Consider the following 27,061-nt stretch of genomic DNA (forward strand, 5'->3'; position numbering starts at 1 on the left):
GGCCTCAGAATCAGCACTCCACATGCGTGGAGAGCCATGGAACTAGGTGGCCAGCAGATCTGATCCTCGTGGTTGGCTTTAGGGGGATGCTGAGTTTTTTTCTTTCCACAGCCCAAAATGGTTTTTAGGCTGCCAGGGCCCTCTGTGGGCAGGTCACTTGCTGGAGGCGGGGAATGCCAGTGCCCACAGCCAAGAGGCAGGGGCACACACACAGGAGGCAGGACCCTGGTCTGGCATCTACAGCTGCAGACGCATGGGTGGGGTGGCACTGTGGGCCCTGGAATAAAATGTTACCACGCGATTGCATGGAGGTCCACTGCACTGGAGTGAGTGCCCATAGCCCTCACCCTAGGGAGACAGGAGTGGAATTGGTATGTGATCAGGTCATGGAGAGTCTGGAAAGACCAAGAGGGAATCCGCACTCTGGGCATCAGGGAAGTGCTTTACTTTCTGCTAGACCCGGGAGAGGTTCAGGATGTGGGCTGAGACCAGGACAGAGTGACAGAGCGTGGCTCTTTTCTACTGCAAAAGGGGATGGCAGCTCTTGTCCTCCCTCATGGCGGAAAACTATGGGGAAGGCAGCAGTTAGAGGGAATCAAGCCTCATGCGAGCAGACAACTCAGACGTCTTGGCTCCGGAGCAATCGTCTATTCCCTTTGCCTCCCTGGCTCCCTAGCTACCTTCCCTACCCCTCCTGCTGGAAAGGCAGATGCAAAAAGGCTTCCATGTGCTTGGGATGGCTGCCTGTTGCTCTTTGCTGAACCAGAGTGGGAAGCTCAGGGAGCCGTTTTGTTGTTTTGGTTTTAGTATCCCCCACCTCCCCCCACCGTGGTTTAACAGGTAGCGGTTAGGATAAGAGTCCAAAGGTCAGACCGCGTGTTCCAAATGTCTGGTTCTCCAGGCCATTGATTTAGAGTCTATACAGAGCTCAATATGTTTCCCAGGGTCTAATGCTGACTGCCCAGAAAGCCTTCAGTCCTGGATTGAAAAACTACCTTTGTGGAAATGAGAAATCACACGTCTGAAGTTTGACTTTGAAATAAACAAACGTCACTTGAACTCTGTATTAGTCCGTTTTCACGCTGCTGATAAAGACATACCCAAGACTGGGTAATTTATAAAGAAAAAGAGGTTAACGGACTCACAGTTCCACATGACTGGAGAGATCTCACAATCATGGCTGAAGGCGGAAGGCATGTCTTACATGGTGGCAAGCAAGAGAGAGAATGAGAGCCAGGCAAAAGGAGAAGCCCCTTATGAAATCATCAGATCTCCTGAGAGTTATTCACTACCATGACAACAGTATGGAAGAAACGACCACATGATTCAATGATCTTCCACCGCACTGCACGTGGGCATTATGGGAGCTACCGTTCAAGATGAGATTTGGACAGGGACACAGCCAAACCGCAGAAACCCTGTTGCTTACTGGCATTGATAATCCCAGGCCATGCCTACGCCTCTTCCCAACATGGAAGGGTTTCCACTTTCATTGAAGAATGGGGAGCCAGACCTAAGCCGAAGTCAGAGTATTTCTGAGGAGAGAGCTTACGGGACAAGCATCAGGCCTTAGATATTTTCATGGAGTGGCCAGCTCCCTCCTTGTCATGGGGTGGGTGGGCAGGACAGGCAGAGTCGGGAGCTGAGAGGGCTAGGTTGTCTGCTCACATCACATGAGACTTGACTGCCCCTAACTGCTGCCTTCCCCATGGTCTCTGCCTAAAGCTGGATGGTATTTGAAAGAGGCCTCAGGTGTATTTGCAGGAAGGGGAAGGAGGATGAACTACCATTATTCCTTCCCTGGGGCTAAATGGCCTAGCTTTCCGAGGGGCTCTGAGTAACACAAACTCCCATCTTTGCTTTCTCTTTCTGTAGGTGTAGGAATGAAGCTAACGGACGTTGGCATAGCAACGCTGGCTAAAGGGTGAGTAGGGAAAAATGGAATGTGCATCGTTTAACACTGGGCTTATGGACACCTTCCAGGCAGACACTGTCAGGCGGAGGTGGGCAAAACCAATTGCTTGTCCTAACTGTGGATGACAAATGTTCTTGGGATGAATTCATTTCATTTCTCTCACTTACATAAAATATTTACAGACTTTGTTCTCAGAGGGAAGCACATTAGTTTCTTAACTTTGAAACAAACGAGACCTATTGCAAACACATTTCGAGATTAATTACTAACAGAAGTACGGTGGGAGAAAATGCTGGCATTATTTGGAGGCCTTTTAACTGGGAATATTCCATTCTCCTACATTTAATACCTTCACTATTAAAAGCTCCTTTGAAAATACATATTTTTTTGTAATTGAATGCAGTTAATTCAATTTGTATATTTTAAATTAATTTTTCTTTAGGCAGCTAGGAGGAAATGTCTCTGGCAGAGCTGTGGTTAGTTACATGTTGTTGATGATGGTTTTATTTTTCTAATATGGAGTGGTGCTTTGCTTAGTGGGAGGCACACGCAGATGATGCCATGATAACGTTTTACCAGGGCGTCTTTTTTTTTTTTTTTTTTTTTTTTTTTCTTTTTTGAGACAGAGTTTTGCTCTTGTTGCCCAAGCTGGAGTGCAATGGTGCGATCTCCACTCACTGTGACCTCCACCTCTCGAGTTCAAGTGATTCTCCTGCCTCATCCTCCTGAGTAGCTAGGATTACAGGTGCCTGCCACCATGCTCAGCTAATTTTTAAAAATATTTTTAGTAGAGACAGGGTTTTGCCATGTTGGCCAGGCTGGTCTCGAACTCCTGGCCTCAAGTGATCTACTTGTCTCAGCCTCCCAAAGTGCTGGGATTACCAGCGTGAGCCACCGCACCTGGCCAGGGCATCTTTTTAACAAGCCGCCCCTTCCTACTTCCCTACTTGACTGCCACTGAGGAGAAAGCCAGCCATTTGTGGTTCTTGGTGAAGATTCAATTTCGCGTTGGAACCACCATTGCCTTTGCCAGCTCCTGCTCTTCCTGCTTACCAAGGCTGTCTGTGAGGCGGAGGAAGAGCGCTCATGACTTTTGGAGTGGATGGCTTCTATTTTAAAATGTAGGTTTTATTAGCATGAGGTATCATAAGGTCACAGATGAGGAGACAGGTGCCACTAAAAAGCTAGTGTGTTACTCACAGTTTCTAAGAGGGAGGCACCACGCTACCAGGGGTCATGCTGGGAAGCACCAGGGTGGGTTGGGAGGCAGAGGCAGTGAGGCGAAAACGCAGGCAAGGATATTATGGTTTATTCAGGAAGGAATAGGTGAGGGAGGATAAACAGGCCTAGGATTGGCTAATTTGACATTTTTCAGTAGCCTCTGGGACACAGGGCTGCCCCTCGGTGTCTGGTACCTGCACTGGGGTGATGAGGGCAGGTGGGTAGTGGTCCCAGTGTGAGAGTCCATAGGGGAGGTATTGGTATTGGGGGGTGTGGGCTCCAGATTGGTTGGTTTGCATATGAAAGGCTCTCTGGAAGGTGATCATTTACTATCTTGAGGAATATGGTAGCCCCAAGATGTTAAAGCATCAGAAACACAGAAAATAAAGTAGTGGGATGAATCTGGCTTACTTTCCCAAGGCTGGGAACATCTTATCCATGCCAGCTTTCTGGTTACTTCAGACCATCAGTACCAGCCGCGATACAACAAATATGCTAATTTTCAGCTTCCGTAAAGGACAGAGAGAAGTAGAGGGAGATGGAACAGTAGGAAAGGGATCACTCTTTCTTTTAACCTCCAGGTTGCTACGTCTGATTCATGAAGTGCTCGCTGATTGCACAAAGCTTCCAGTTGGGTTTTAGAACCAGGATGAGGTTTGAATCTTTTCCCTGGGGTGGCTCAGTGATAATGAAGTTTTAGGTTGGGACTGTCTCCAGCCTCTCCCCAGTGCTGGCCGGAGCCCTGGCTGGCACACACTTTAGGGAATTGGGAGTGTCCTTGGGGTTGTGAAGAGAGCGTGTTAGGAGGGGGTTATGATGTCATGGGGAGGAAGGAACAGGGGATTTAGAGCAAGACCCAGTTCAAACCCTGATGCGGCCACTTCCGTTTCTCCCGATGGTGGCCTTTCTTCTTGGCATTGTATGAATCTGCCTAGCCTACCTGATGAGGGGGATGAATGTCTATCCGTTTCTGTGACGGTACCATTTAATGCCTGATGTACTCACATCTCATACACTTTAGCATTTATCCTGAACAAGTGTCCCCATTTAGAAGACACATTATATGGTACCCTATTCTGGACCCCAGAAGGATTTTCCAAATGGAGCCTTTCTTTCCAGGCTCCACGTGTGCTGCAGAACCCTGCAGAAGCCACTATCAGCCAGCCTTAGCTTGAATCCTGGCTTCTTGTCATACCAGCTGTGTGACTCCGGGCATGTGACTAAGTTCTTAAAGCCAGTGATGTACAGTGTGGGGACAGTCCAGCTTGCCCTGAGTATTCCGCCGGTTAATCTACACCTAGCCCCTGAAACTGGAAGTAAGCTGGATAAATATTAGCTTTCTTTCCCTCCCCGTGTCTTAGCCTGACACCAGAGTAGGCAGATTTCATGCTATTACTTACAACAACTCTCTATCAAAACAAAGAAGAAAGCTCCCCAAGAAGTTTCAAAAATGAAGATAGTCGTAATTATTTAAGACATCTTTTAAAAGCAAGTCAACAGCTTCCAGGAACCCAGACCAACTGAGAGCTTCAAATGGCACATGTTTTTTCCCTCCTGATTTAAAGAGAAATCCAATCCTTTGGTTTTGTTCTCAGCTTTAATGCAACTTATCTGGCCTGGGACAGCTGCCCAAGACCCATTAGAAGTGCTGATGACTGGAGCCCAGTGCAAAATGCTGTCTATAAAGTATTACTTACTGCCTTCCCACCCAAGGAGAGGTCAGGGAGCAGGAGCTGAGAGAGGAGGAAATTCTGAAGTGTTTGAGAGCTTTAGCAGATGTATTAGATCTTCTTATGCTTTTTTTTTTTTTTTTTAACTTTTCTTTAAACTTTACCTTTTAAGCCACATTTTTTCCCCAAAAGAAATATATCTTAGAAACACAGTTTGAAAATCTGATGAAAAGGGAAAACTTCTCCAAGCAGAGTGTAAGGGGTAGTTAAGAGGCCTCTGTAGAGGCTCCTGGGAACCCCCCCTGGAGTGAAAACCAGTGATTGAGTTCAACCTCCTCATTTCACAGGTGGGAAGGAGGCATGGAGCATGGGGCAACCTGCTTGCAGGCAGGAGTCAAGATGTCTTTCCTGCTGGAAGTCAGCACCCGAAAGTGAAGGGCAGATCCTCAATGCTGGGAGGCGAGGCACAGTTGAAAAAGATCTCCAGTGAATGTCAAGGCTACAAAAGGGAGCTAAATCATGGGAACAGACTTGGAAAGGGCTCAAGCTCAAGGGCACTTTGCAGACAGGGAAGTCCAGGTGGGTGGCAAAGGAGCGGGAGGAGGAAAGGGAGGTGAGCATTGCAGACTGCAGAGAGCAGGAGAGAGGATGGAGGAATAAGGGTAGATGGAGCAAGTTCTCTTGATTCTTAGCGAGCACCTGTGCATGAACTTAGTTCATTCGCGATGCAAAGGGAAAGTTGTGAGTTCTACGGGGGGCTGATACCTGGCAGGGCTCAGCTGGGGAATAGCACCATCATAAGAAGCAGTGCTACATGCATCACTGAAAGACAATATTCCTCTATGTCTCAATCAGGACCATGGATTTGGCTGCTGACACCCCAGTCATGCAACCTGTTTTGCTCTCTTGTTTAATGAAGTCAAAGGTTGTGATCCTATTTCGGGAGTAGTTACTCTAATCTCACGAAATAAAATAGAGAATTGTCATGACTTACTTATTTTAATTCAACTTGACTTAATGTTGTGTGCCTTACAACAGGAGTATGTCATATTTCTCTTGAGAGCCAGAGACACAAATATGTCTGGAAAGACATCCCCTGTACCTCAGCCCACTCAATCTTTTGGCAAATGTTGAGTACAAAAATTTCAGGTTACAAAGTATGGCAAGGAAGATTGTTTTGACATCCAGTAATCCACCTTCTAGACAGACCAAGATACTAACTGGACCATTGAACGAATTTCTGATTGGAAATTACGCAAGGAAAAAAAATGCCTAATCTTATAACTGGAGATTTGGAGACATAACCTCACCAACTCCAGACCAATCTGAAGCCACTCAGGCAGTGGAGCCAACCCACAAAATCATGGTTCTCTCCAGCCAGTGGGGCAGTTCCTGGGAGAGGTGAGGAGATTGCAATTCAGCCACCAGAGGGCACCAGGACCAATACTTTGCCCTTAGTAGTTCCCCCCGAAAAGCTAATTTCCTGTTGCCAGATTGAAATAAAACAAAGAGAAATACCATTAGCAGATGTCTCCCTGGCAGTAAGCATCGGACCAAAATAAGATTAATACGGACAGCCATAAAGGACACCCTCAGAGTGGCTGCCAGCCAGCCTTGCGCATTTCCATCCTCAGAAGGAAAGAGGAGGCTTCAGGATGTGTGCCATGTGTCAGGCGTCCCTGCCGTGGACCCGGAGACCCTGGACAGAAGCCTGGATGATTTGTTCGTGTAGCAGGAGGATCCCTGCCTTGAGAAAGCAGGCTCCCCTGGCGTCTGCCTGCCTAGCTCTGGTCCTGGCCGTGAAAAGGAGAAAAGATCCAAACAGGTTCCCATGTTCGGCCAAGCTGAGTTCTGGAAGAAAGCCTCTGCCCTCAATGCCCACGAGCAGGCGGAGGGGACGGCAGCCACCTGGGATGCTCTGCCCAGTCACAAGGCTGTGACGCTGCCGTGCCTGGAGAGGAAGGGCCAAAAGCAACTTGGAGGTGGGAAGGAACAATCTAACGTGAAGAAACACGCCCCGAGAATAGGCTTACGTGCGTGAGTGGTGATTCCAGGCAGACCATTTAAAGCAATGTGTGAGTCTACCAGGAGAGGAGACACAGGGATGTTGGAACAGAATTCCTGATGCCTTAAGTGTCTTGCAACAGGGCTGTGTCTCTGTAGAACACCAAAGATTTCAGCTGAGTCCCCAATGCCCGGCGTCAGCAAATCAGTCTCACGGGCCTGCCGGCTGAAGAAAGGCAATTTTATGCTCCAGAGAGCCCCTGTCCCCGCCTGCCACATGGTCACCTGTCCTGGTAGGCAGCCTGCATCCCGCCTGTCTCGGGTCAGGCCATTCTGTAGCAGGGTTGGCTGGCTCGCTGGCTGATTTATTTGGCCAGTCTTTGCCATTAAGGAAGTCTAGAGGCTGAAGGGAAGTCTGAAGGGAACAGTGGTCATTTTCACAGTTTTTGGCAAGGCAGACACGACTATAGCAGTTTTCTCAGTGTATGGGGGAGTCTCCCAGGCCCAACAGAGCCAGCCAGGACACACCCGCTCCGTGGAGGGGCTAGCACAGCCGTCTCCTGGCCTGTACCCAGAAGTCTTACAAAGGACCGTTCTGTTGAAGTGTTTGGAATTGGGAGCCATGGGTTCCTCCCACTCCTGCCCCTATTCCCTAGTTGTCCCCCTGCCCAGTCCATTTCCAGGACCTGAGGACTCAGGGACAGGCATCACATTGCTGTCATTCAGCTTCAGAGTCTGAACAGAGGGAACGTCTAGAGAACCCTGGTAGGTTAGAGATCGCCCCTGCAGGACAGGCTGGTGGCCGGTAGGAGGGAGGCAGAGGGACGAGGAAAGTGCAGGGATGGCCCAGAGGGTCAGGAGTGACAGAGCCTGAGTGGGCAGCACGCGGTGAAGACCAGAAAACAGTTATCAGTGCCTTCAGGAAGGTCTAAGCCAATGCAGTGTCACGAGGTGGGAGCCTGGCGACAGATCAGAGGGGGAACGTGCTGCCAAGATGCTAGCAACTCAGCAAGTTTGTCAACAAAAGCAAGGAAAAGTCTAGAAGGTTGCTAGAAAAGGAGGTGTGGGGGATATCTGTGTCCGTGTCTGTGCATGTCTTTGTGCATATGTGTCTACATTTTTCTGTGTCTGTGTCTCTGTCTTTGCGTGTCTGCCTGTGTCTGTATGTCTGTGTCTGTGTGTGTATCTCTGTGTCTTGTGTCTTTGTGCGTCTGCCTGTGTGTGTCTGCATATGTATGTATGTCTGTATTTACGTGTGTCTGTATGTCTGTGTCCGTGTCTGTCTTTGTGTGTCTGCCTGTGTCTGTATGTCTGTGTCTGTGTGTGTATCTCTGTGTCTTGTGTCTTTGTGCGTCTGCCTGTGTGTGTCTGCATATGTATGTATGTCTGTATTTACGTATGTATGTCTGTATTTACGTGTGTATGTCTGTGTCCGTGTCTCTGTCTTTGTGTGTCTGCCTGTGTCTGTATGTCTGTGTCTGTGTGTCTGTATCTGTGTCTTGTGTCTTTATGTGTCTGTGTGTCTGTGTCTGTGTCTTTGTGTGTCTGCCTGTGTGTGTCTGTGTGTCTCTGTGTGTGTGCACGCATGTCTAAAGACACCCTGCCTGTTTGAAGGCAGAGGGGAAGGAGCCTGTGGGAAGACTGCGGGACTAACTGTGGAGTGATGCTCCAGAGTGGTGAGCACCCCCGTGAGGATTCAGAGCTTGTCAGTACGGAAGGCCCTGCGGCCCTCTGTGTGACTCCGAGCACACTGGAAATGTGGCTTTGCCTCCACTCACCCTCACCTCCACCTGGGGCATCAGCCCGGCTGCTCCTCCGAATGGTGACTTCTCCAACAGCCTGTAACTAGTGGGAATGCTGACACGCTTCTCCCCCGCCTCAACTGGCCGCCCTGGGGCCCTGCAGCAGCTCCTGTACCTGCCCCCAGGTCCTCCTTGCCACTGTGCCTAGACAGGACATTGCCGATTTATCAAGATGGGAATTGCAACAGAAATAGAGTTTAGTTCACATAGAGCTGGCTGTATGGGAGACTGGAGTTTTATTACTACTCAAGTCAGTCTCCCTGGAAATTTGGGGATTGGGGTCGGGAAGTGGGGGTGGTGCTGATTGGTCAGGTTGGAGATGAAATCGTCGGGAGTGGAAGCTGTCCTCCCGCGCTGAGTCAGATCCTGAGTGGGGACTGCAAGACGACATGTGCCAGTTTATTGATCTGGGTAGCACCAATTGAGCCATTGAGTGTAGGGTCTGAAAAACATCTCAAGCACCAATTTTAGGTTTTACGATAGTGATGTCATCCCTAGAAGCAAATGGGGAAGTTTCGAACCTTGTGGGCTCCAGCTGCATGACTCCTAAACCATAATTTCCTCTCTCTCTCTATTTTTTTATTTTTATTTTTATTTTTTGAGACTGTCTCTCTCTATTGCCCAGGCTGGTGCAGTGGTGCGATCTTGGCTCACTGCAGCCTTTGTCTCCTGGGTTCAAGCGATTCTCCTGCCTCAGCCTCACAAGTAGCTGGGACTACAGGTACACGCCACCATGCCTGGGTAGTTTTTTTGTTTGTTTTTAGTTTTTAGTAGAGATGGGGTTTCAGATTCCTGAAAGAGGTCTACCCAGGGACTGCCTAGAAGTCATGCTCCTTTGACCCAGCTCAGCTTTTTCCATTCCAGAGGTGGAACCCATTAGACAGGGGCTCTCTTTTCACCTGGCATCAATACCTGCAGGCAAGGCAGAGCTTCAGGATGAAGTGGTGCCCTTTCTGGGAGGTCACAGTGTGAATTAGTTATTTTTCTCTGCAGAGACCAGATGTTGCCTGAATGTTAAAATGCCCCGACGCAGTCCTGATGCAAATGACCAGGACTTGTTTCCAATGTGCTCAGTCAGGGAAGCTGCCCCTGCCCACGCGTGACATTCCCAGTTTGAGGAGCTCAGGGGTTGGTGTGAGGTGACCGAACCCCACCCCCAGTGGCAGGTGGGATTAAGCCGTCCATCCTGTCTGATGGAGCAGGCCCAGCTGTCCCCATGTTCCCACCAGGGAGTGAATGCTCACGCATGGAGGAAACGCTGACAAGCTGACATTTCAGCCTTTGGGGAGCTCCTGCAGAGGAAGATAGAGATGTATAGATGATACCATTCACAGTAGAACATTTCCCACTCTGCCAGATTCAACTCCTTGCTTTGGTTGACCTTTTCTTCAATGAGAAAGCCTGGCTTTTAGAAACCAAGTCATTTTTCACAAGGCTCCCAGGGCAGAGCAGTTCCCCTGACGGGAGGAGGAGGGGCAGCTGGATTTCTAACAATCATGGCAGGCTGGAGCCAGGCTGCCACTTTAGCTTCAGAGAGGAAGGAAACCTTTCATGCCCTTAAGAGCTTAAAACCCAGCTTGGATTGCATAGGGAAAAAATTCTCTCCATTGAGTCCAGGTGTGTTGACCTTTATAGTTTCTATCAGCCAATGAAGGAGGCCTGATTTCTTGGATCATATCAGCTACAGAATCCGCGTCACGCCAGCATTACAGACTTCTTTTTGCCAATTTGCCTTTGACCCTATGAAGCACCAATAGCCAGCACTCTCTCACACCCAGCAGGGCATGCAATCTGTGCACAGGACCCCACACTCAGAAGGGCCTTGTGTTTGGTTTAATGCTCTGTGCTTGTTGTCTTGAAATTCTTAATAGTTCTTGAACAAGGAGCCCCTGTTTTCGTTTTGTACTGGGCCCTGCAAATTATGTCACTGGTCCTGAATGTCAGGCACCCTCTGCCCCTACCCTTTACCTGGAAAATCCCTTAGTTTTGACTCTCAGCTTCCAAATCCCTTCCACAGGAAGCTCCCATCAGTTGTACCAGTTATCATGTTGCTAATTATTATAACAACAACGTAATCAATCTCAGCTGAATCTTTACTGTGTTATGCTTTGAGCTAGGTGGTTTCTGTGGATGTTTTCATTTCATCTTCTCAACAACCCTTTGGGCATTACTGTTATTGACACTTTGGAGACGAAGAAACTGACAGAAACAGCCCACCAATTACCGTCCAGGCTCACCAGCCAGCAGTGCTTCCCCTGCATCGTATTCATCATATTTCATTGTAATGATTTGGTATCTGTCTCCTTCTCTGGACAACATGGGTCGAGGTCTTGCATGTTCTCTGTTGAATCTGTAGCCTCAAGTGCAGTGCTTGGCTAGGTGCGCTCTAGAGAAGGGATGGAGGAAAGTTGCTGTCCCTTCCTCCCATGTGACTATATTTTAAAGGGCTGATACAGATCAACACAAGAATAGACAAATGAAACCACATTCTGAACAACCACAAAAACAAAAGCATCCCACTCCATCATTCTCTATTTGTTGAGTTTCTGCCATTTACTAAGCACTGGATTAGGTGTTGCGGTATGGTGGTGAGTGGAGAGTACTGACCTCTGCGATCACGGAATTTACAGTGAGTGAAGAGACAGAAATTAACCATCTCATTAACTCACAGATGTCAGACTGTGTGTGTGTGTGATCACGCCACAAAGAGGTGCACAGTCCAGGAGAGGCTATGACAGGGGGATGTGACTTGGTAGGAAAAATCAAATGAGCTGAGAATTTAAAGTGAGCAGGAGCTGGGCATGGTGTCTCATGTTTGTAATCCCAGCACTTTGTAGGGCCGAGGTGGGCAGATCACCTAAGGTCAGGAGTTCGAGACCAGCCTGACCAACATGGTGAAACCTCATCACTACTAAAAAAAAAAAAAAAAAAAATTAGCTTGGCATGGTGGCGGGAGCCTGTAATCCCAGCTACTTGGGAGGCTGAGACAGGAGAATTGCTTGAACCTGGGAGGTGGAGGTTGCAATGAGCCAAGATTGCTCCATTTCACTCCAGCCTGGGAGACAAGAATGAGACTCTGTCTCAAGACAGACAGACAGAAAAGAAAAGACAAGACCTCTTCCAATAACTGAAGAGGTCTATGGGTTGAGAGACACAGCCAGACAGTGCAGGATCACAGGCAGGTTCGGGAATTTTGTCTTTAACAGCAATGGGATTTTAAGCAGGAGATGACATGGCTTATGTTTTGCAGAGGTTACTCTGGTGGCAGTGTGGAGAATGCATGGATGGGGAGGGGCCGAGTGGTTGCAATGTGGACCTCGTAGGTTTATGTATGTACTGCTTCGAAGTGTTTATTCCCATGGGATTCACGTTAAAAGCACACTCCTTTGATAAAGGAGCTTATCTGCAGTGACAAGGAGGACCCTTGGGATATCTCAAGGAGATGCCACTTATTCGGGGATATGTGGCTGGCACTATGTTCACCTGGCTTCCTCCACACTCTGTGAGGAGCTCTGACTGGATTCAGTGTACGTACGGGATTTGGGGATTTTCTTGTGGCTAGCAGGAAGACCTGCAGGGTCACTTTTCCAGCTACTAAACAAGCTGCAATAGCCTACTACCCTTTCACATTCTGCCCAGAACCCAGGAAGCCTGCACCTTCAACCAGTTTTTTAATTTTACTTTTTTATTTATTAGTATTTTATTTTGAGATGGAGCTTCACTCTTGTTGACCATGCTGGCGTGCAATGGTGTGACCTCGGCTCACTGCAACCTCCGCCTCCCGGGTTCAAGCAATTCTCCTGCCTCAGCCTCCCAAGTAGCTGGGATTACAGGCATGTGCCACCATGGCCAGCTAATTTTGTATTTTTAGTAGAGACGGGGTTTCACCATGTTAGTCAGGCTTGTCTCAAACTCCTGACCTTGTGCTCCGCCCACCTTGGCCTCCCAAAATGTTGGGATTACAGGCATGAGCCACCGTGCCTGGCAGCAGAGAGCTTCATTCTAATCTTGTCTCTTGCATCAATTTGCTTTGTTTTCTTGGGGTAGTGTCATAACCTCTTAGCCTGAATTTCTTCACCTGTAAATTGAAGGGTCTAAGCAAAATAACCTCCTTCAGTTCCAAAGTTCTGCAAGTCTTTATTTAGAACCTTGGGATGGGATGGGGTGGCTTTCAGGTCACTAAGAGATCTGTTTTTTATCAAAATGGCCTAGCACTGGTCATTGTGGCTATGAGGAACAGGGTAACAAAATGCTGGTACATTCCAACCGTGAGCACCTGGGACCCTTGGATACTCCAAGGCTTCTGATCTTCACTGTAGATGCCAATGGATCTTTGCCTTTACTTAATTCCACGGTCTTTGTTTTTTTCCCTCACTAATAGTTGTGTCTACCCTGCAGCCATTCTAACTCATATCTGTGCCATACATTAGTTTTCCCTTTCAAGTATTTCTTTTTAAACTGATGAATGCATCCTGTTTTTAAAAGTTATGTTTCCTTCCACCCAAACTCACAGGTACAAAGGATTTAAAGGCAACTGTTCCATGACTTTCATCGATCAGTTCAAAGCACTACATCAGTGTAACAAGTATTGCAAAATGCTGGGGCTGAAATCCCTTCAAAACAACAACCAGAAACAGAAGAAGCCGAGCATTGGGAACTGCAAAGTCCAAGCAAACTCTGGAACAGGGAAGAAGGCAGGGCCTGAGACCCCAGGTGAAAAGAAAACCTAACATCCCCAGTAAGCTAATGGCCACTGGCTAGCAGCACACAGCACTGCCAGTGCAAGTGTGGGGACACACAGGAGAGAACACACAGCCTGCAGAGAGTGTGTGGCCATCCTTATTCCCAGCGCACTGTGCACCAAGATGCTTCTACACCCATCACCAGCTGTCTCCACTCAAATCACTTCAGAACAGGATTTGCGACCAGGTTTATGGGGAGACTGAATCAACGATCAGTCTCAAAAACCGTCCATTCTTTGTATACTGTTTAGCATTTTTATCAACCTCACGTCATGTGTCTTTGTGTATTTGCATGTGGTTGTGTTGTCAAGGACTTGGTGCTGAGAAAAGTCTGTTCACGGCCGAAACTCTTTCCACCCCCATTCCCAGCCTGAAATTTCTAGACACATCCTGCTGTGATGTAAACAGAAATCACGAATTCCCTCACTGGGTCAAGTTGTTTCACTGGTGCCCAACACGCTATTGTCGCTGGAGGTGGGTTCTGTAACGTGAAGCCATTTCCCATCGTTCACACAGCCAGTTCCAATTTCCTGTTTAATTAAATTCATATTTAAACTAAAAGGGTAAGATGTGTATATCATGATAGACACTTGCTCTTTAGAATGTGTGCCATATTTTACACCGTTCCAGGATTTAATAATTTAGTAATTTCCTAGTAGGTTTCCTAGAGCACAAAATATTTGCGTCTGCCGTTTTCCCTCATTCTTACAACGCAGGTTCCATCGTTTTCTACTGTGTTCCTTAAACTCAAGCGGCCTAAACCCAGGGCTGACCCCTGGTAGATGGCGCCAGAAGACGCACACTAATTCTGGCTGGGAGCACCAGTTCATAGGGATCCTGGCATCTCTAACCGCTCCCACTCCTCATTCCACTTGAGCCTCCTGAAGCTGGGAGCCTCCTTCCCTACCATTTTGGGTCACACCCAGCTGTAAAGCAGGATGGCTGCATCAGTAAAATATGAAATTGGGCAAGAGAAAATAATATAAAATAGCAACCAAGGGACTGCTTTATGTACCCCAAAGTGCGTAAGTGTAACCACTACCCCAACCATTTGTTGTTATTGTTGTTTCATTAATAGACTATTTTTCAGAGTGATTTGAAGTTTACAAAAAAATGAGCAGAAAGTGTGGAGATTTCCCACGTGTCTCCTGACCCCACCCCATGATTTTCGCCTACTGTGAACATCTTGCATTAATGTAGTATGTTTGTTACAATTGATGAGACAATACGGATACATTGTTATTAATTAAAGTCCACACTTTACATTAGGGCTCACTCCCAGTGTTTATACATGCTGTAGGTTTGGGCAAATGTATCATGACAGGTATCTACCATTATAGTAACATACAGAATAAAATTCACTGCTCTAAAAATCCCCAGGGCTTCACCTGTTCATCCCTCCCTTCCCCAACCTCCAACCCCTGGCAATCACTGATCTTTTCATTATCTTCATAGTTTTCCTTTTTCCAAAATGTCATATAGCTGGAATCATACAGTATGTGACCTTTTCGATAGTTTATTGTTTCTTAAGATGGATTTCACCTGCTGGCCAACAGCTGGGAGGATAAGTAGGGCCACCTCTGAGCAGGAGGATGTATGTTTCACAAACTTGAATGTGCACAGGAATCCCTGGATCTTGGGAAAATGCAGGTTCTGACTGGATAGATGTGTGGTGGGGCCTGAATTCTGCATTTCTATCACACTCTCTGGGCTGCCAGTCTAGACCATGGGCAGGAGGGCTCTGAAATGCTGAGGGGAGTGCCTTGGCCTTCTGGAGTTCAAATCTTCTGGCCAAGGAAAGGCCTAGCTACTCTGGCTTCTGATTTGTGAGGTAGCAGCTTGACAGCAGGACAGAGGTGCCGTGTGAGGTGCCCACTACAGGCGATGCTGCCAACACAGAGATTTCTGTGCCCAGCTCCCTCACGGATGGGTGGCTGGCTCTTAGCAGAAGGCTCTTGGCTTCTTCTACTTTAAAATACACTATTCTCAACTAGCTGCAGTGGCTCACATCTGTAACCCCAGCACTCTGGGAAACTGAAGCAGGTGGATCACTTGAGGTCAGGAGTTTGAGACCAGCCTGGCCAACATGGTAAAACCCCATCTCTACTAAAAATATAAAAATTAGCTGGGTGTGGTAGCAGGTGCCCATAATCCCAACTACTGAGGCTGAGGTGGGAGAATCACTTTAACCCAGGAGGCAGAGGTTGCAGCGAGCTGAGATGGCACCATTGCACTTCAGCCTAGGCTACAGAGTGAGACTCTGTCTCAAAAAATAAATTAATTAAAAAATATGTCTCTATATATCTATATATATTTGCACTTTTTTGTATTTTTATGCTTAGAGAATAGTATATAATATACGTATGTGCGCACACACTATTCTCAGGCACCCAATTTTGATAAGAAAGGAAACACAAGTGGGATTTTTCTTTTGTAAAGGGATTTGAAGGAGAAAATACTTCATTTAGTCACACGTCATCTTTTTCAGAAAATCTGCCCTTTCTAGCCTTTCTGCTGAAGTGGTTCCCCTGGCTTACAGATGAGAAAGTGCTCATTTTTCTACAAGGCAGCCTGTAGCCTGCTTTGCCCACAAAGATCTTACAGATGTGTTTAGCAGTGAAGTTCTAGAAAGTTCCACACTAGCAAAAGGCGCAGGGCACATTTTGATTGGAATTATTATCTATATGTCCATCATTTAGCTATCTCTCAGTGTGGGTGCGACCAAGGCCTTCTTGACAGACTAGGGTAACTTCTTTTCTTCTTTCTTCTTTTTTTTTTGAGACAGAGCTTACTGTCGCCCAGGCTGGAGTACAGTGGTGCAATCTCAGCTCACTGCAACCTCCACCCGCTGGGTTCAAGTGATTCTTCTGCCTTAGCCTCCTGAGTAGCGGGACTACAGGTGTGCACCATGACACCCAGCTGATTTTTGTATTTTTAGTAGAGACAGGGTTTCACCATATTGGTCAGGCTGGCCTCGAACTCCTGACCTTGTGATCCACCCACCTCAGCCTCCCAAAGTGCTGGAATTACAGGCATGAGCCACTGCACCCGGCCGGGTATTTTCTTGGATAATGATTTGTAATCATCAAAATAATGTCAACACGAGTCTTAAAATTAAAACAATTTACAGAAAGGCATAAAATGAAAAGCCAAAGCCACCCCACTTCCCTTCCCGCTGGCCTTGAATCTTCATTTGGAGGGACAGTTGGAGGAAAAGGATTTTCTGCTCCCAGATTTTGTTTTGCAGCCAGCCCAGAGGGTGCCTTTCTTGGATGGAGCCATCCCAGCCTCATTTCACTGATGCTTAGACATTTTAGAAGTCCCTTTATTGTTTATTGTAACCTGATTTCATCTGTTTAAAAACATTTGAGCTGCGTGGCTCACTCTTCTTATCCCAGCACTTTGGGAGGCTGAGGTGGGTGAATCACCTGAGGTCAGGAGTTCAAGACCTGTCTGGCCAACATGGTGAAACCCTGTCTCTACTAAAAATACCTAGATTAGCCTGGCATGGTGGCAGGTGCCTATAATCCCAGCTACTTGGGAGGCTGAGGCAGGAGTGGCTAGAACATGGGAGGTGGAAGTTGCAGGGAGCCAAGATTGTGCCACTGCACTCCATCCTGGGCCACAGAGTGAGACTGTCTCAAAAACAAAACAAAACAAAGAACCCCCACACCTGTAGAGGACAGGGACAGAAGGAGTTCTCACAGTCAGATCTGTCCCAGCCAGGGAACCTAAGGATGGCCTTGTGTATGGTAGTGGTGATCTGTCCAGCCATCCTTCTCCTTCTGTTCTGAGATAAAGTACTATTTTCCTTGCCCAGACAAATAACAGAGCGAGCGTGGAGTGGGTTCTCTTAAACCAAAGGTGTTGTTCTAGGGGCTCAGAAACGCCCACACTCATTGACGTTGTATTAGTTCAGTTTGAAACACATCCAATTCTCCTGATTTTCCCATTTGTCTTCATAAATGTGCAGTGTTAGGAAGACTAAATACAGTGAATGCTCAACCCAGGGACTGAGCCAGGAGGCCCCGCTGGTCCAGCTGGGGATTATGTCCCTTCTGGGTGCCTGCAGGGTGATCGTTTACATATATGACATAGTCTCCGGAAAGGCTCAACCATGGAGCTCCGTGATGGGTGGATCAGAAAAACCAGTGAAAGCTTCACTACAACGAGCTTGTGTTTTCAACAGCACATTTCCCGCGAATGAGAATGGCAGAGAAACGATGACTTCTTGCCAGTGGGCGTCCTGTCTGGAACGTCCTGGTTTTGGATGCGTGGCTGGCTAGCTATATTCATATCTCGTGTTCCCTTCTTGTACCAGTGCCTTCCAGCCATGCCTCTGACAAGCCTCATAGTAGCAGGGGGTTTCAATAGAGTCTTGTGAAAAAGAATGCCCAAAGAAGCAACAATTATTTTCTAATTATAAAGTGCTCGCTCTTCTATTATAAATGGACAGATGGTTTTGTGCGTGTATCAGGCATCTGCTCAACTGGGTGCAGCTGGGAAGCGCCTGCCAACAACCCGGTCCTGGCTTGTTTCCTGGTGTATGTCCTGCTCCTTTTGACACGGATGCCAAAGTGAACGGGACGGCATTTCTCCCCCATTTAGATCCACAGATGCGCTTCAGCTTAACTAGTTAAAAAAAAAAAAAATCAAAGAGACACAAAAACCTCTCATGCCTCCCAGCACAGGATATATCTTCCAACTCCTTGCTGCGGCAGATCTGAAACCCTCTGAGAGCCTGCTATAGCTATTTTGTAAAAGCTGCGAGGCAAGATGGAAGCCAGTTTCATCTGTGAGATCGCTGGGCACAGCCTTCAGTTTCATGAACAAATATTTACAAGCACTAATTGTGCCAATGTATCAATCATTCTTAAAATTCTATTTTTCACAAGACCCGCACAGTCCCAGATATAAATCATCTCAGAGACTTTTTTCAAAAGTCACATGGTTTTGATTACATATAGTCAAGGAAAGCCATTCCATCAGGAATGCATTGCCTCCCAGTTCTGGATGCCAGAAGTCCCTATAGCTGCAGGTGCCAGCAGGGCCATGCTGCCACCACAGGGCCCCACTACAGCTCCCATTGCAGGCCCAGAAGCATCAGAGGCAGTTCTACTAAGAGATCTCACCTCCGCTGCCTGCCCTGCCCCGATCTTTCCTCTTTCTCCCTCTGCATCTGTGTGGAATGGCGAGCTCATGGCTTGCTACTTTCCAGTGATCAGTTCCCCTCAGGACTTTCTTTGGTGTCTGAATTGAATAATCCCAGGGCTACTGAAATGAAGTACCACAGCTGGAAGGTGGCTTAAACACCATGAATGCATGGCCTCCCAGTTCTGAGGCCGGAAGTCCCGATAGATGAAGGTGTCGGCAGGGCCATGCTGCCACTGAAGGCGCCGGGGAAGCCTCTGTTCGGGGCCTCTGTCCCGTCTCTTCTAGCTTCTGGGGGTTTCTCGGCCTGTGGTGGCGTAACTCCCGTCTTCACATGGTGCTCTCCCTGTGTGCATGTCTGTGTTCAGATTTCCTCTCCTTATTTTATTTATTTATTTTTTGACACAGGGTCTTGCTCTGTTGCCCAGGTTAAAGTGCAGTGCTGCAATCATGACTCACTGCAGCCCTGACCTCCCAGGCTCAAGCTATCCTCCCACTTCAGCTTCCCAAGTCGCTGGGACTATAGGCACACACCACCATGCCTAGATTCCCTCCTTCCCTCCCTCCCTCTTTTCAGATGGGGGTCTCCCTGTATTGCTCAGGCTGGTCTCAAACTCCTGGCCTCAAGAGATCCTCCTGCTTCAGCCTCCCAAAGTGCTGGGATGGCTGGGTGGCTCAGGAATGAGCCACCACGCAGACCAAATTTTCCCTTTTTATAAGGACACCAGTCATATTGGATCAGGACTCATCCTGCAGACCTCATTTTCACTTGGTAAATTACCTCTCTTCAATTGATGCCATATTCTGCAGTACAGAGTTTCAGTAGAGGAGTTTTAGGGAGAGACAATTCAGCCCCTAAGAGGGTCTTCATCTTTCACTGCCACATCCACTGCCAGGAGTTTGTTCAGGCTCAAAGTCCAGGTCAGAGGAATAGAGATAGTGTCTGCACTGCCCCTCCGGTGCCACCTTTTTCCTGGCACCATGATGGGCACCTGGCTCACAGAAATGTTTTCCCTGGCTTTCTCAAAGCCCACCCTCACCTCCGGCCCTCATCATTCCCAAAGAAAGATAATCATGTGCATGCTTGAGTTTCCTTTCCCATAGTTTTAGAGAAATCTCTCCCTTTCTCAAAAGCTAAAAAGATACACATCATCATCTGTAGCATAGCTGTCCCAGAGTCCCAGAGCCTAGGAGGTGGCCAGGCTGCCTTTTCCCCATCCTGGCCCTCCCACCGTGTGCCCTCAGCATCCTAAGGGGAAAAGCTGTCCTCAGTTCTCTCTGACTCAGGGCCAATTTCAAATTGTACCACTCGAACCAGCTTACTGAAATGGATAAGAAATGGTCCCACTGCCTTGCAGTCTTATCTTCCCTCCCTGCTAAACTCCCCACTTAGTTCAAACCATCTTTTGATATATGATGTGGTTTACTTATTCTCTTTAGCGTTTGTCTCTCACATTCAAATGTAAGCTCTATGAGGACAGCCATGTTTCTCTTTTGGTTTACTGATGCATCCCTAACACCTAGAAGTGCCTGGCACATAGTATACGCTTTAAAAATATTTGACTCAATTGCTGTGCCCTCTGCCTCCCTCCCCACCCAATTCACAAATGTGGTCCATGGTTAACAGCAGATATTTAGCTCAGACTTGCGATTGGGATTGTAGCTGTTTTTCATTTCTCTGTGCATTGCATATACTTCTACAGAGTTCATTCATTTTGTTCATATTGATGAATTTGAGGATCAGGATTAGTGAAAACCCACTGCTTTTCCCATCTAACATAGAAGCTCTGTGCCAACTCACCCGGCCTCCCCTCTTCTGACTGCGGCACCCTGAAGTCCCCTTCCCGTCTCTCATCCTCAAGCTACTCTCCTAGCTCAGAGCTGATTCCCTTTCCCTGGGAAGCACCTGAGGTATAATGTTTCTCTCTGCTTCTCCTCCTCTCTTTCAAGAATCTTTTCTAGTCTCCACTCTCCCCGACCCTTTTTGGTGGCTCTATAAATAACTGACTCTGATCGTCAGTTTTAAGTGTTAACTTGACTGGGTCACAGGGTGCCCAGATGTTTTATTAAACATTATTCTGGGTGTGTCTATGGGGGTGTTCCTGGAGGAGACTGACATTTGAGTTGGTGGACTCAGTAAAGCAGATGACCCTCCCCACTGCGGGAAGGACTCGTCCTATCCACTGAGGGCCTGAATAGAACAAAAAGGTGGGGGAAGGGAGAATTCACTTCTCAGTCTGACTGCTTGAGATGGACACTGATCTCTTGTCCGTGGACAAGAACTTAACAACACCGGCTCTCTGGTTCTCAGGTCTTTGGGCTCAGAGTGGAACCACACCACTGTCTTCCCCGGTCTCCAGCTTGCAGAGAGCAGGCTCTGAGACTTCCCAGATTCCACAAGCCCACTAGCCAATTTCTTATGATAAAGCTCTTCATGTGTAATCCCAGGAGCTGCTCTTCATGTAGGAAAATGGGAATGCTCCCCCTGGGAGCTGTGCAGCACGCCAGCTATCAAAGTTAGAATTGTCACATCCGAGCATGTCTACATATTATATATAAAGAGATTTATAACAAGATCTGTTATACGTATAACCTCTTGACTCTGTTCCTCTGGAGAACTCTAATACACTGGCAAAGACAGCCTTGCTTTCTTCTCCCTGTTTGCCCAGCTGATTCCAAAATTACTAAGAAGCCTAGGGCAGAAAGGGGTAAGATTAACCTGGGTATGGCCACCTGCTTGCATAATTCCCGGGGCTGCTCTTCATATAGAGAATGAAAATGCCACCCCCTGGAGTTGTGCGGCATGCCAGCTGTGAACTTTAGAACTGTCACACCCACGCGTGTCTACATAATGGCGACTCTTAAACTAGTTTCTCCCTCAACTCCAGCCCCATCTATCCAGAAGCCTATTGACCATCAGCATCTGAATTTCCAACTGGAGTTTCAAACCTAGCTGGTCCAGCCCTGAGCTCCTGACATTCCCCCAGCTCTGCTGCTTCCAGTCTGCTTATCATAGAGAATGGCAGCTCCTTCCCTCCAGCCATCCAACCCCAAGCCCTGGCAGCAGTTTTTCTCACGCACCACATCCACCACATCATCAAGTCCCGTTCCCCTCGCTTCAGCTTACATCCAGCATCACCTGTGTCCCTGCTTTCCTGACCCAGGGAAGAAGCCTACACTCAAGCTTATTTTCCTGTAATGTCCAGTTCTACTAAAATGCAAATGATACAAAGAAATGGAAACATCACATTTTAAATGTGAAGTACATTCCTTGCAGATCCATGCCTGCTCATGGTTCAATAAAAACTGCTGCCTATGTGATTTGAGGTCAGGGCATCAAAATGTTTTCCTGTTGCAAAACACTATCCTGGTCACAAACCCAGAAGTCAAACTTCTGGATGGAAATGTTGCATGTCAAGAAACATGCCTCTTGCGATGCAGACAGATTGCCTGGGAGGATCACTCCTGCGTCTCTTCCCATTAGGTTACCAGAAAGCATGGCCCTAAGAGGGGCGGAGGTGGAGATGTTGATGCTGGTTATGTAACGCTGGCCTCCTCCATTTGTAAGGAGCTGTTAATTCTTCCAAATGTGGAGTAAGGCCACACGAGGTAGCTCACGGCCTGTAATCCCAGAACTTTGGGAGGCTGAGGCAGGTGGATCAACAGAGGTCTGGAGTTCCAGACTAGCCTGGACAACATGGTGAAACCCCATCTCTACTAAAAACACAAAAGTTAGCCGGGTGTGGTGGCACACGCCTGTAGTCCCAGCTACTTGGGAGGTTGAGAAATGAGAATCGCTTGAATCCAGGAGGCGGAGTTTGCAGTAAGCCAAGATCATGCCACTGTACTTCAGCCTGAGCAACAGAGCAAGACTGTCTCAAAAAAAAAAAAAAAAAAAAGTGGATTAAGCAGTTAAAGCTTGACCATAATTCAGGAGGAGAGTAACTGAGACTTCTTAATCCTGCTTTTCCAAGTGAGAGAACTCCAGGCAGAGATGTTTGGTGAGTTTACCAGGAGTTGTCCATGACTCAGTGGTCCAGCCAGCACCCAAAATGACATCTCCTGGCTTGGGTATTTGATCTAATACGCCAACTTCTAGGAAGGATATTTTCGGTGATGTACCCCAAAGGTAAGCCGTGGCAACCTCTGGGAAAAGTATCCAAGCCCAGGCGGGGTTACCCAAAAGAGACCTCCCCATCCACCTTTGCTGACCTCTCCTTTCTCCTAGGGTCACTACACTCAACCTGGCCACTGACCTCTCAGGCCTCAGGGCTCCAGCATATTTATTCTCTCTGCACTGAGGACGAGACAGCGAGGCTTCGCGTGTCCCATGACTTAACACTGAATTTTTCTATGGTGCTTCTGAGATGTTTCCTCAAGTAACTTTATTGGTTCTAACTTTATCCTGTCATCCTTATTGCAGAGCAGCTCAACTGACTTGTCACATTCCTGTTCAGACAACTAACAAGTGAACCTCAGAGCTTTTATGTAACATATATGCATATATTTATATCATCTATAGATTCATACAGTGAGCAGGCCTCAGTGCACAGCACAAGAGGGTGATTCAAAGGTCGTTACTGTAAGGCCGGCTGCCTTGCAGAGGGTTAAATGGACACATCCATCTCTCTCCGCGTCTGATAACTACATCATCACCCCGAGCTCAGGCCACAAGGCTTCTCCGCACCGGCCTCCGCATACCAGACCCAAGCCCACATTCAGCACTAAAGTAGGCATTCAACCCCCAGCCCGCTGTTGTTAAACCCTGCAGGAAAATTCTTTCTAAAGAAGCCCCATCAGACCCTGCCCAGTAGCAGTCTGCTCTGTATGCCCCTGGAAGGCCCGCCTACCCATAACCACTAGCTCCAGGCATTTCCTGCTTCTTAATAGCCAATAAGATTGCCTTCACTTTGTTTCTCCAACAGCCAATCAAGGCCCACTTACCCAAAGTCCCGCCTGCCTACCAATGGCAACTGGTTTCAGGCACTTCCTGCTTCCTGACAGCCAATAAAATTGTCTTTGCTTTGTTTCCCCAATAGCCAATCAAACGCCTTCCATCCCCATAAAACCCCATGACCTAAGCAGCTGGGCGTGACTTCTCTGGCCCCTTCCTAGACCACAGAACCTCACCCTGGAGCTATATAAATCGGCTTCTCATTTTCTCATACTTGCCTCAGTTTCCTGATTTTACATCGGCAATAAACCTTACAGTTACTTTATCCCCACATTGTGAGTTGTCATTTCCCTCACCTTGTGCAGAGCTGGCCTCTTGCCCAGACAGGTAGGCACTTAGTCCATTTTTATCCACTGATAAAGACATACCTGAGACTGGGTCAGTTATAAAGAAAAGGAGGTTTAATGGACTCACAGTTCCACGTGGCTGGGGAGGCCTCACAATCATGGCAGAAAGTGAGGGAAAAACAAAGGCACATCTTCCATGGCGGCAGGCAAAGAGAGAGTGAAAAACCGAGTGAAAAGGGCTTCCCCTTATAAAACCATCAGATCATATGAGACTTATTTACAACCACAAGAACAGTATGGGGACACCAACCCCATGATTCAATTAATTCCCACTGGTCCCACCCACAATGTGTGGGAACTATGGGAGCTACAATTCAAGATGACACTTGGCTGGGGACACAGTCAAACCATATCAGCACTCTTCAGATTTAGCCCGTGTTGGGGTCTGGTGTGGGTGGGCTTCCACCACTGTCCAGGGCCTCTCATACCCTGAATGCAGCTCTAAGGAAGAGGGTTATCGCCTCAGCTATTGGAAGGAGAGAGCCACATGTGGCACTGGAAGGGGCTAAGCCAGTCTCAGCATGGGTCGGGGTGGGAGGTGTCTCAACATCTTCTCCTGGACACTCCATGGGCCTGAGCAGTCAGCTGCCATGGAAGTATCACCCCACAGTGCCCAGGTAAACAGCTAATGTAGCTTCTATTAGGTTGGTGCAAAGTAACTGTGGTTTTTGCCATTACTTTTCATTGCAAAAACTGCAATTACAATAAAATTCTAACAAACGCTCCACAGCAACCACCCAGGCCTCCAGGGTGTGCCAGCATCCCCACAGCAAGGGTTCCAATGTCCTACCCTTTCCTTGTGCTCCGTGTTGCGCCCGGTCCTGTGACACTCCTGTGTGTCCTCTCTGGGCAGGAAGAGAAGCTTCTGTGCTCGGTTTCATCCTTGATTCCAAGAAGCCTGTTTTGAGGAAAATAATTTAAAACCTTCTGCACTTTGTTTTGTGCTGTCTTTTCTGCTCCTACTATCCATTTCTCCTCAAGGCTACATCACATCTCTGCTCCCCAGCCCCAGAACAGTTCATGGGAAGAAGAGAGAAAAAAGAAAATCACAAATAACACAATTCCAAGCCATCATCTTGCCTCAGGTGCCATTTCAGCCCTTCACAGCCCTGTTCTTGTGACTGCATCTGCCAGGAAATGCCCGGCCTTCACTTGTTACAGGTGACATCTCTCACTTCCTCCAGCTGCCCTCTCAGGGCCCTTTGCTCCATGCTCCCAGGCCCATGCTCTGGGTGTGCTTTGATTATGGTACCTCCACGCTGCTCATGGGATCTGCAGAAGACATTGGGGGTTGTCCTGGGTTGGGTTCCCTCAGAAGCAGAGCAGGAGGGCAGCAGCCCCTAGAGGACATGTGGTCAGCAAGTTGCCACGGTGGGCCCCTAAGACTTGTGCATGCCAGTGAAAAGCATGCATCTCAGGATTTCTCCCTGGGAGTAAGGCTCCATGTGCTGACTCCCATGCATCACTGGAGGAGGATCTGGCACTTTTGCCATCTGTGCATAGGTAAAGAGGCTTCTGGAAGCCAAAGCAAGCCTCTGGCAAAGAGATGCCAGGCCTGTTGGGGGCAGTCAGGCTACCTTGGTTCTGCAGGGGGAAGGTCCATGCAGATATGGGTGGGCATATGAGCTATGAGTTGCCTTTCAGGGCCAGGGTTATTGCTGGTTTGTTCATATGTGCATTTCTGCTACCCCATTGATGCCCTGATATGCTGTGGGTACCTATAAGATGAAAATAACAAAGATAGGACAAACAATAACAAAATGGCTGCTGGAACCATTAGCCAGAACGAGCACTGTGTGGAAAGCCTGCCAGATGATGTGCTGTTTTCTCTCTCCAGAAGTCTGTCTTTAGAGTTTCTTCATGTCTGGGTATCCCATCAGTGGACACATGGTAGAAAATATTTAATTCTACTTTTTTAACATATAAAAGTCAATAACAGGCCAGGCATGGCGACTCACGCCTATAATCCCAGAAACTTGGGAGGCAAAGGCAGGTGGATCACTTGAGGTCAGGAGTTCAAGACCAGCCTGGCCAACATGGTGAAACCCCATCTCTACTAAATACACACACACACACACACACACACACACACACACACACACACAATTTAGTCGAGTGTGGTGGCAGGTGCCTGTAATCCCAGCTTCTGGGAAGGCTAAGGCAGGAGAATCACTTGAACCCAGGAGGCAGAGATTTTGGTGAGCTGAGATCGCACCACTGTGCTCCAGCTTGAGCAACAGAGGGAGACTTTGACTCAAAAAACAAACAAACAAACAAACAAAAAAAGTAACAGTTAACAAATCACATTAGTTGGTTAAATCAGAGAAGAGACCATAGAGAGTCAGGGAAGGGCAAATAGCTCTACACCATAGAATCTGGCTGGACTTGCCTGATATGTAGGAAATGAACATCCTCACTACTGCTTCCCTTAACTTAGGGCATTTTGCTCACATAGAAACATTGATAGTATGTGTCTCTGTATTCCCTGTTACCTGAGAATTCCAGTGGACTTGCTCACCATGACAGGCCACAAAAGCAGAGTCAGGGAATAGACAGATTGCCTAGGGGCTCTTCTGAACCAAGGATTGCCTGAGAGGTGATAACTGAAGCCACAGCTTGGAGGTTCTTTCACCTAGATCCAGCCATGCCTGAAATCTACACACTCCTCATACTATTCAGTTAGGTTAGCCGATAAATTCCTTTTTTGCTAAACCTAGCTGAAGTTGGGTTTCTATTCCTTATGACCCAAAGAGTCCCGATTAACCCTCCAATCGCTCCGTGCAGAAACAAAATTCCTCCTTGTTACAGTGGATCTCTGCTCTCTCCAGGTTCTACCCCGCAGTCCACTGATTCATTGTGAAACCTTGAAAAAAGTGCCCACCACTTTACAACTTCAAACCCCTCTCCAGAATCCCGGTGACTTCTCTGATTAGTTTCTTCCTGTCTCCCTGCCCCTCTACTCATCTTGACCACCCTCCCTACCCAACCACACTAGCCAGTCAAAGCAGCCAAGTGTAGACACAGCAGGCTTTTTTTTTTTTTTTTTAAATCGTGAAATGGCTTACAGCTTTCTGGGAAAGTTCTCTCCTAGTTTTGAATCTAATATGGTTCTGGAGCACAAACCCCCCTAAATCATCCATCCATAAACATACACGGAAGATTTCTGCAACACTGTGATAGTTAATTTTATGTGTCAACTTGACGGGGCCACAGGATGCCAATATAGCTGGTTAAGCATTATTTCTGGTGTGTCTG

At 47.7% G+C, this 27,061-nt stretch overlaps 1 protein-coding gene and 1 long non-coding RNA gene across 5 annotated transcripts in view; one reads left to right on the forward strand and one right to left on the reverse strand.

Annotated features, from left to right (window-relative positions):
- Positions 1–15,523, forward strand: part of ALPK2 (alpha kinase 2) — a 143,752-nt gene extending 128,229 nt beyond the window's left edge. For 3 of the 4 annotated variants that reach the window (XM_074383346.1, XM_074383345.1, XM_074383347.1), the window contains 2 exons: positions 1,876–1,924; positions 13,126–15,523. In XM_074383346.1, the coding sequence (XP_074239447.1) occupies positions 1,876–1,924; positions 13,126–13,342 (266 nt within the window). In that variant the 3' untranslated portion in view covers positions 13,343–15,523. The other variant, XM_074383348.1, reaches the window with a different exon arrangement.
- The window catches only part of LOC141580772 (uncharacterized), a 90,202-nt gene that overhangs the window by 59,274 nt on the left and 3,867 nt on the right, over positions 1–27,061 (reverse strand). The window contains exon 3 of the long non-coding RNA XR_012513087.1: positions 24,597–24,704. This is a non-coding gene — a long non-coding RNA (uncharacterized LOC141580772). The remainder of the gene's footprint in view (positions 1–24,596; positions 24,705–27,061) is intronic.

The sequence above is a fragment of the Saimiri boliviensis genome, chromosome 13, assembly GCF_048565385.1.
Source record: "Saimiri boliviensis isolate mSaiBol1 chromosome 13, mSaiBol1.pri, whole genome shotgun sequence".
In the NCBI taxonomy this organism is placed as follows: Eukaryota; Metazoa; Chordata; class Mammalia; order Primates; family Cebidae; genus Saimiri; species Saimiri boliviensis.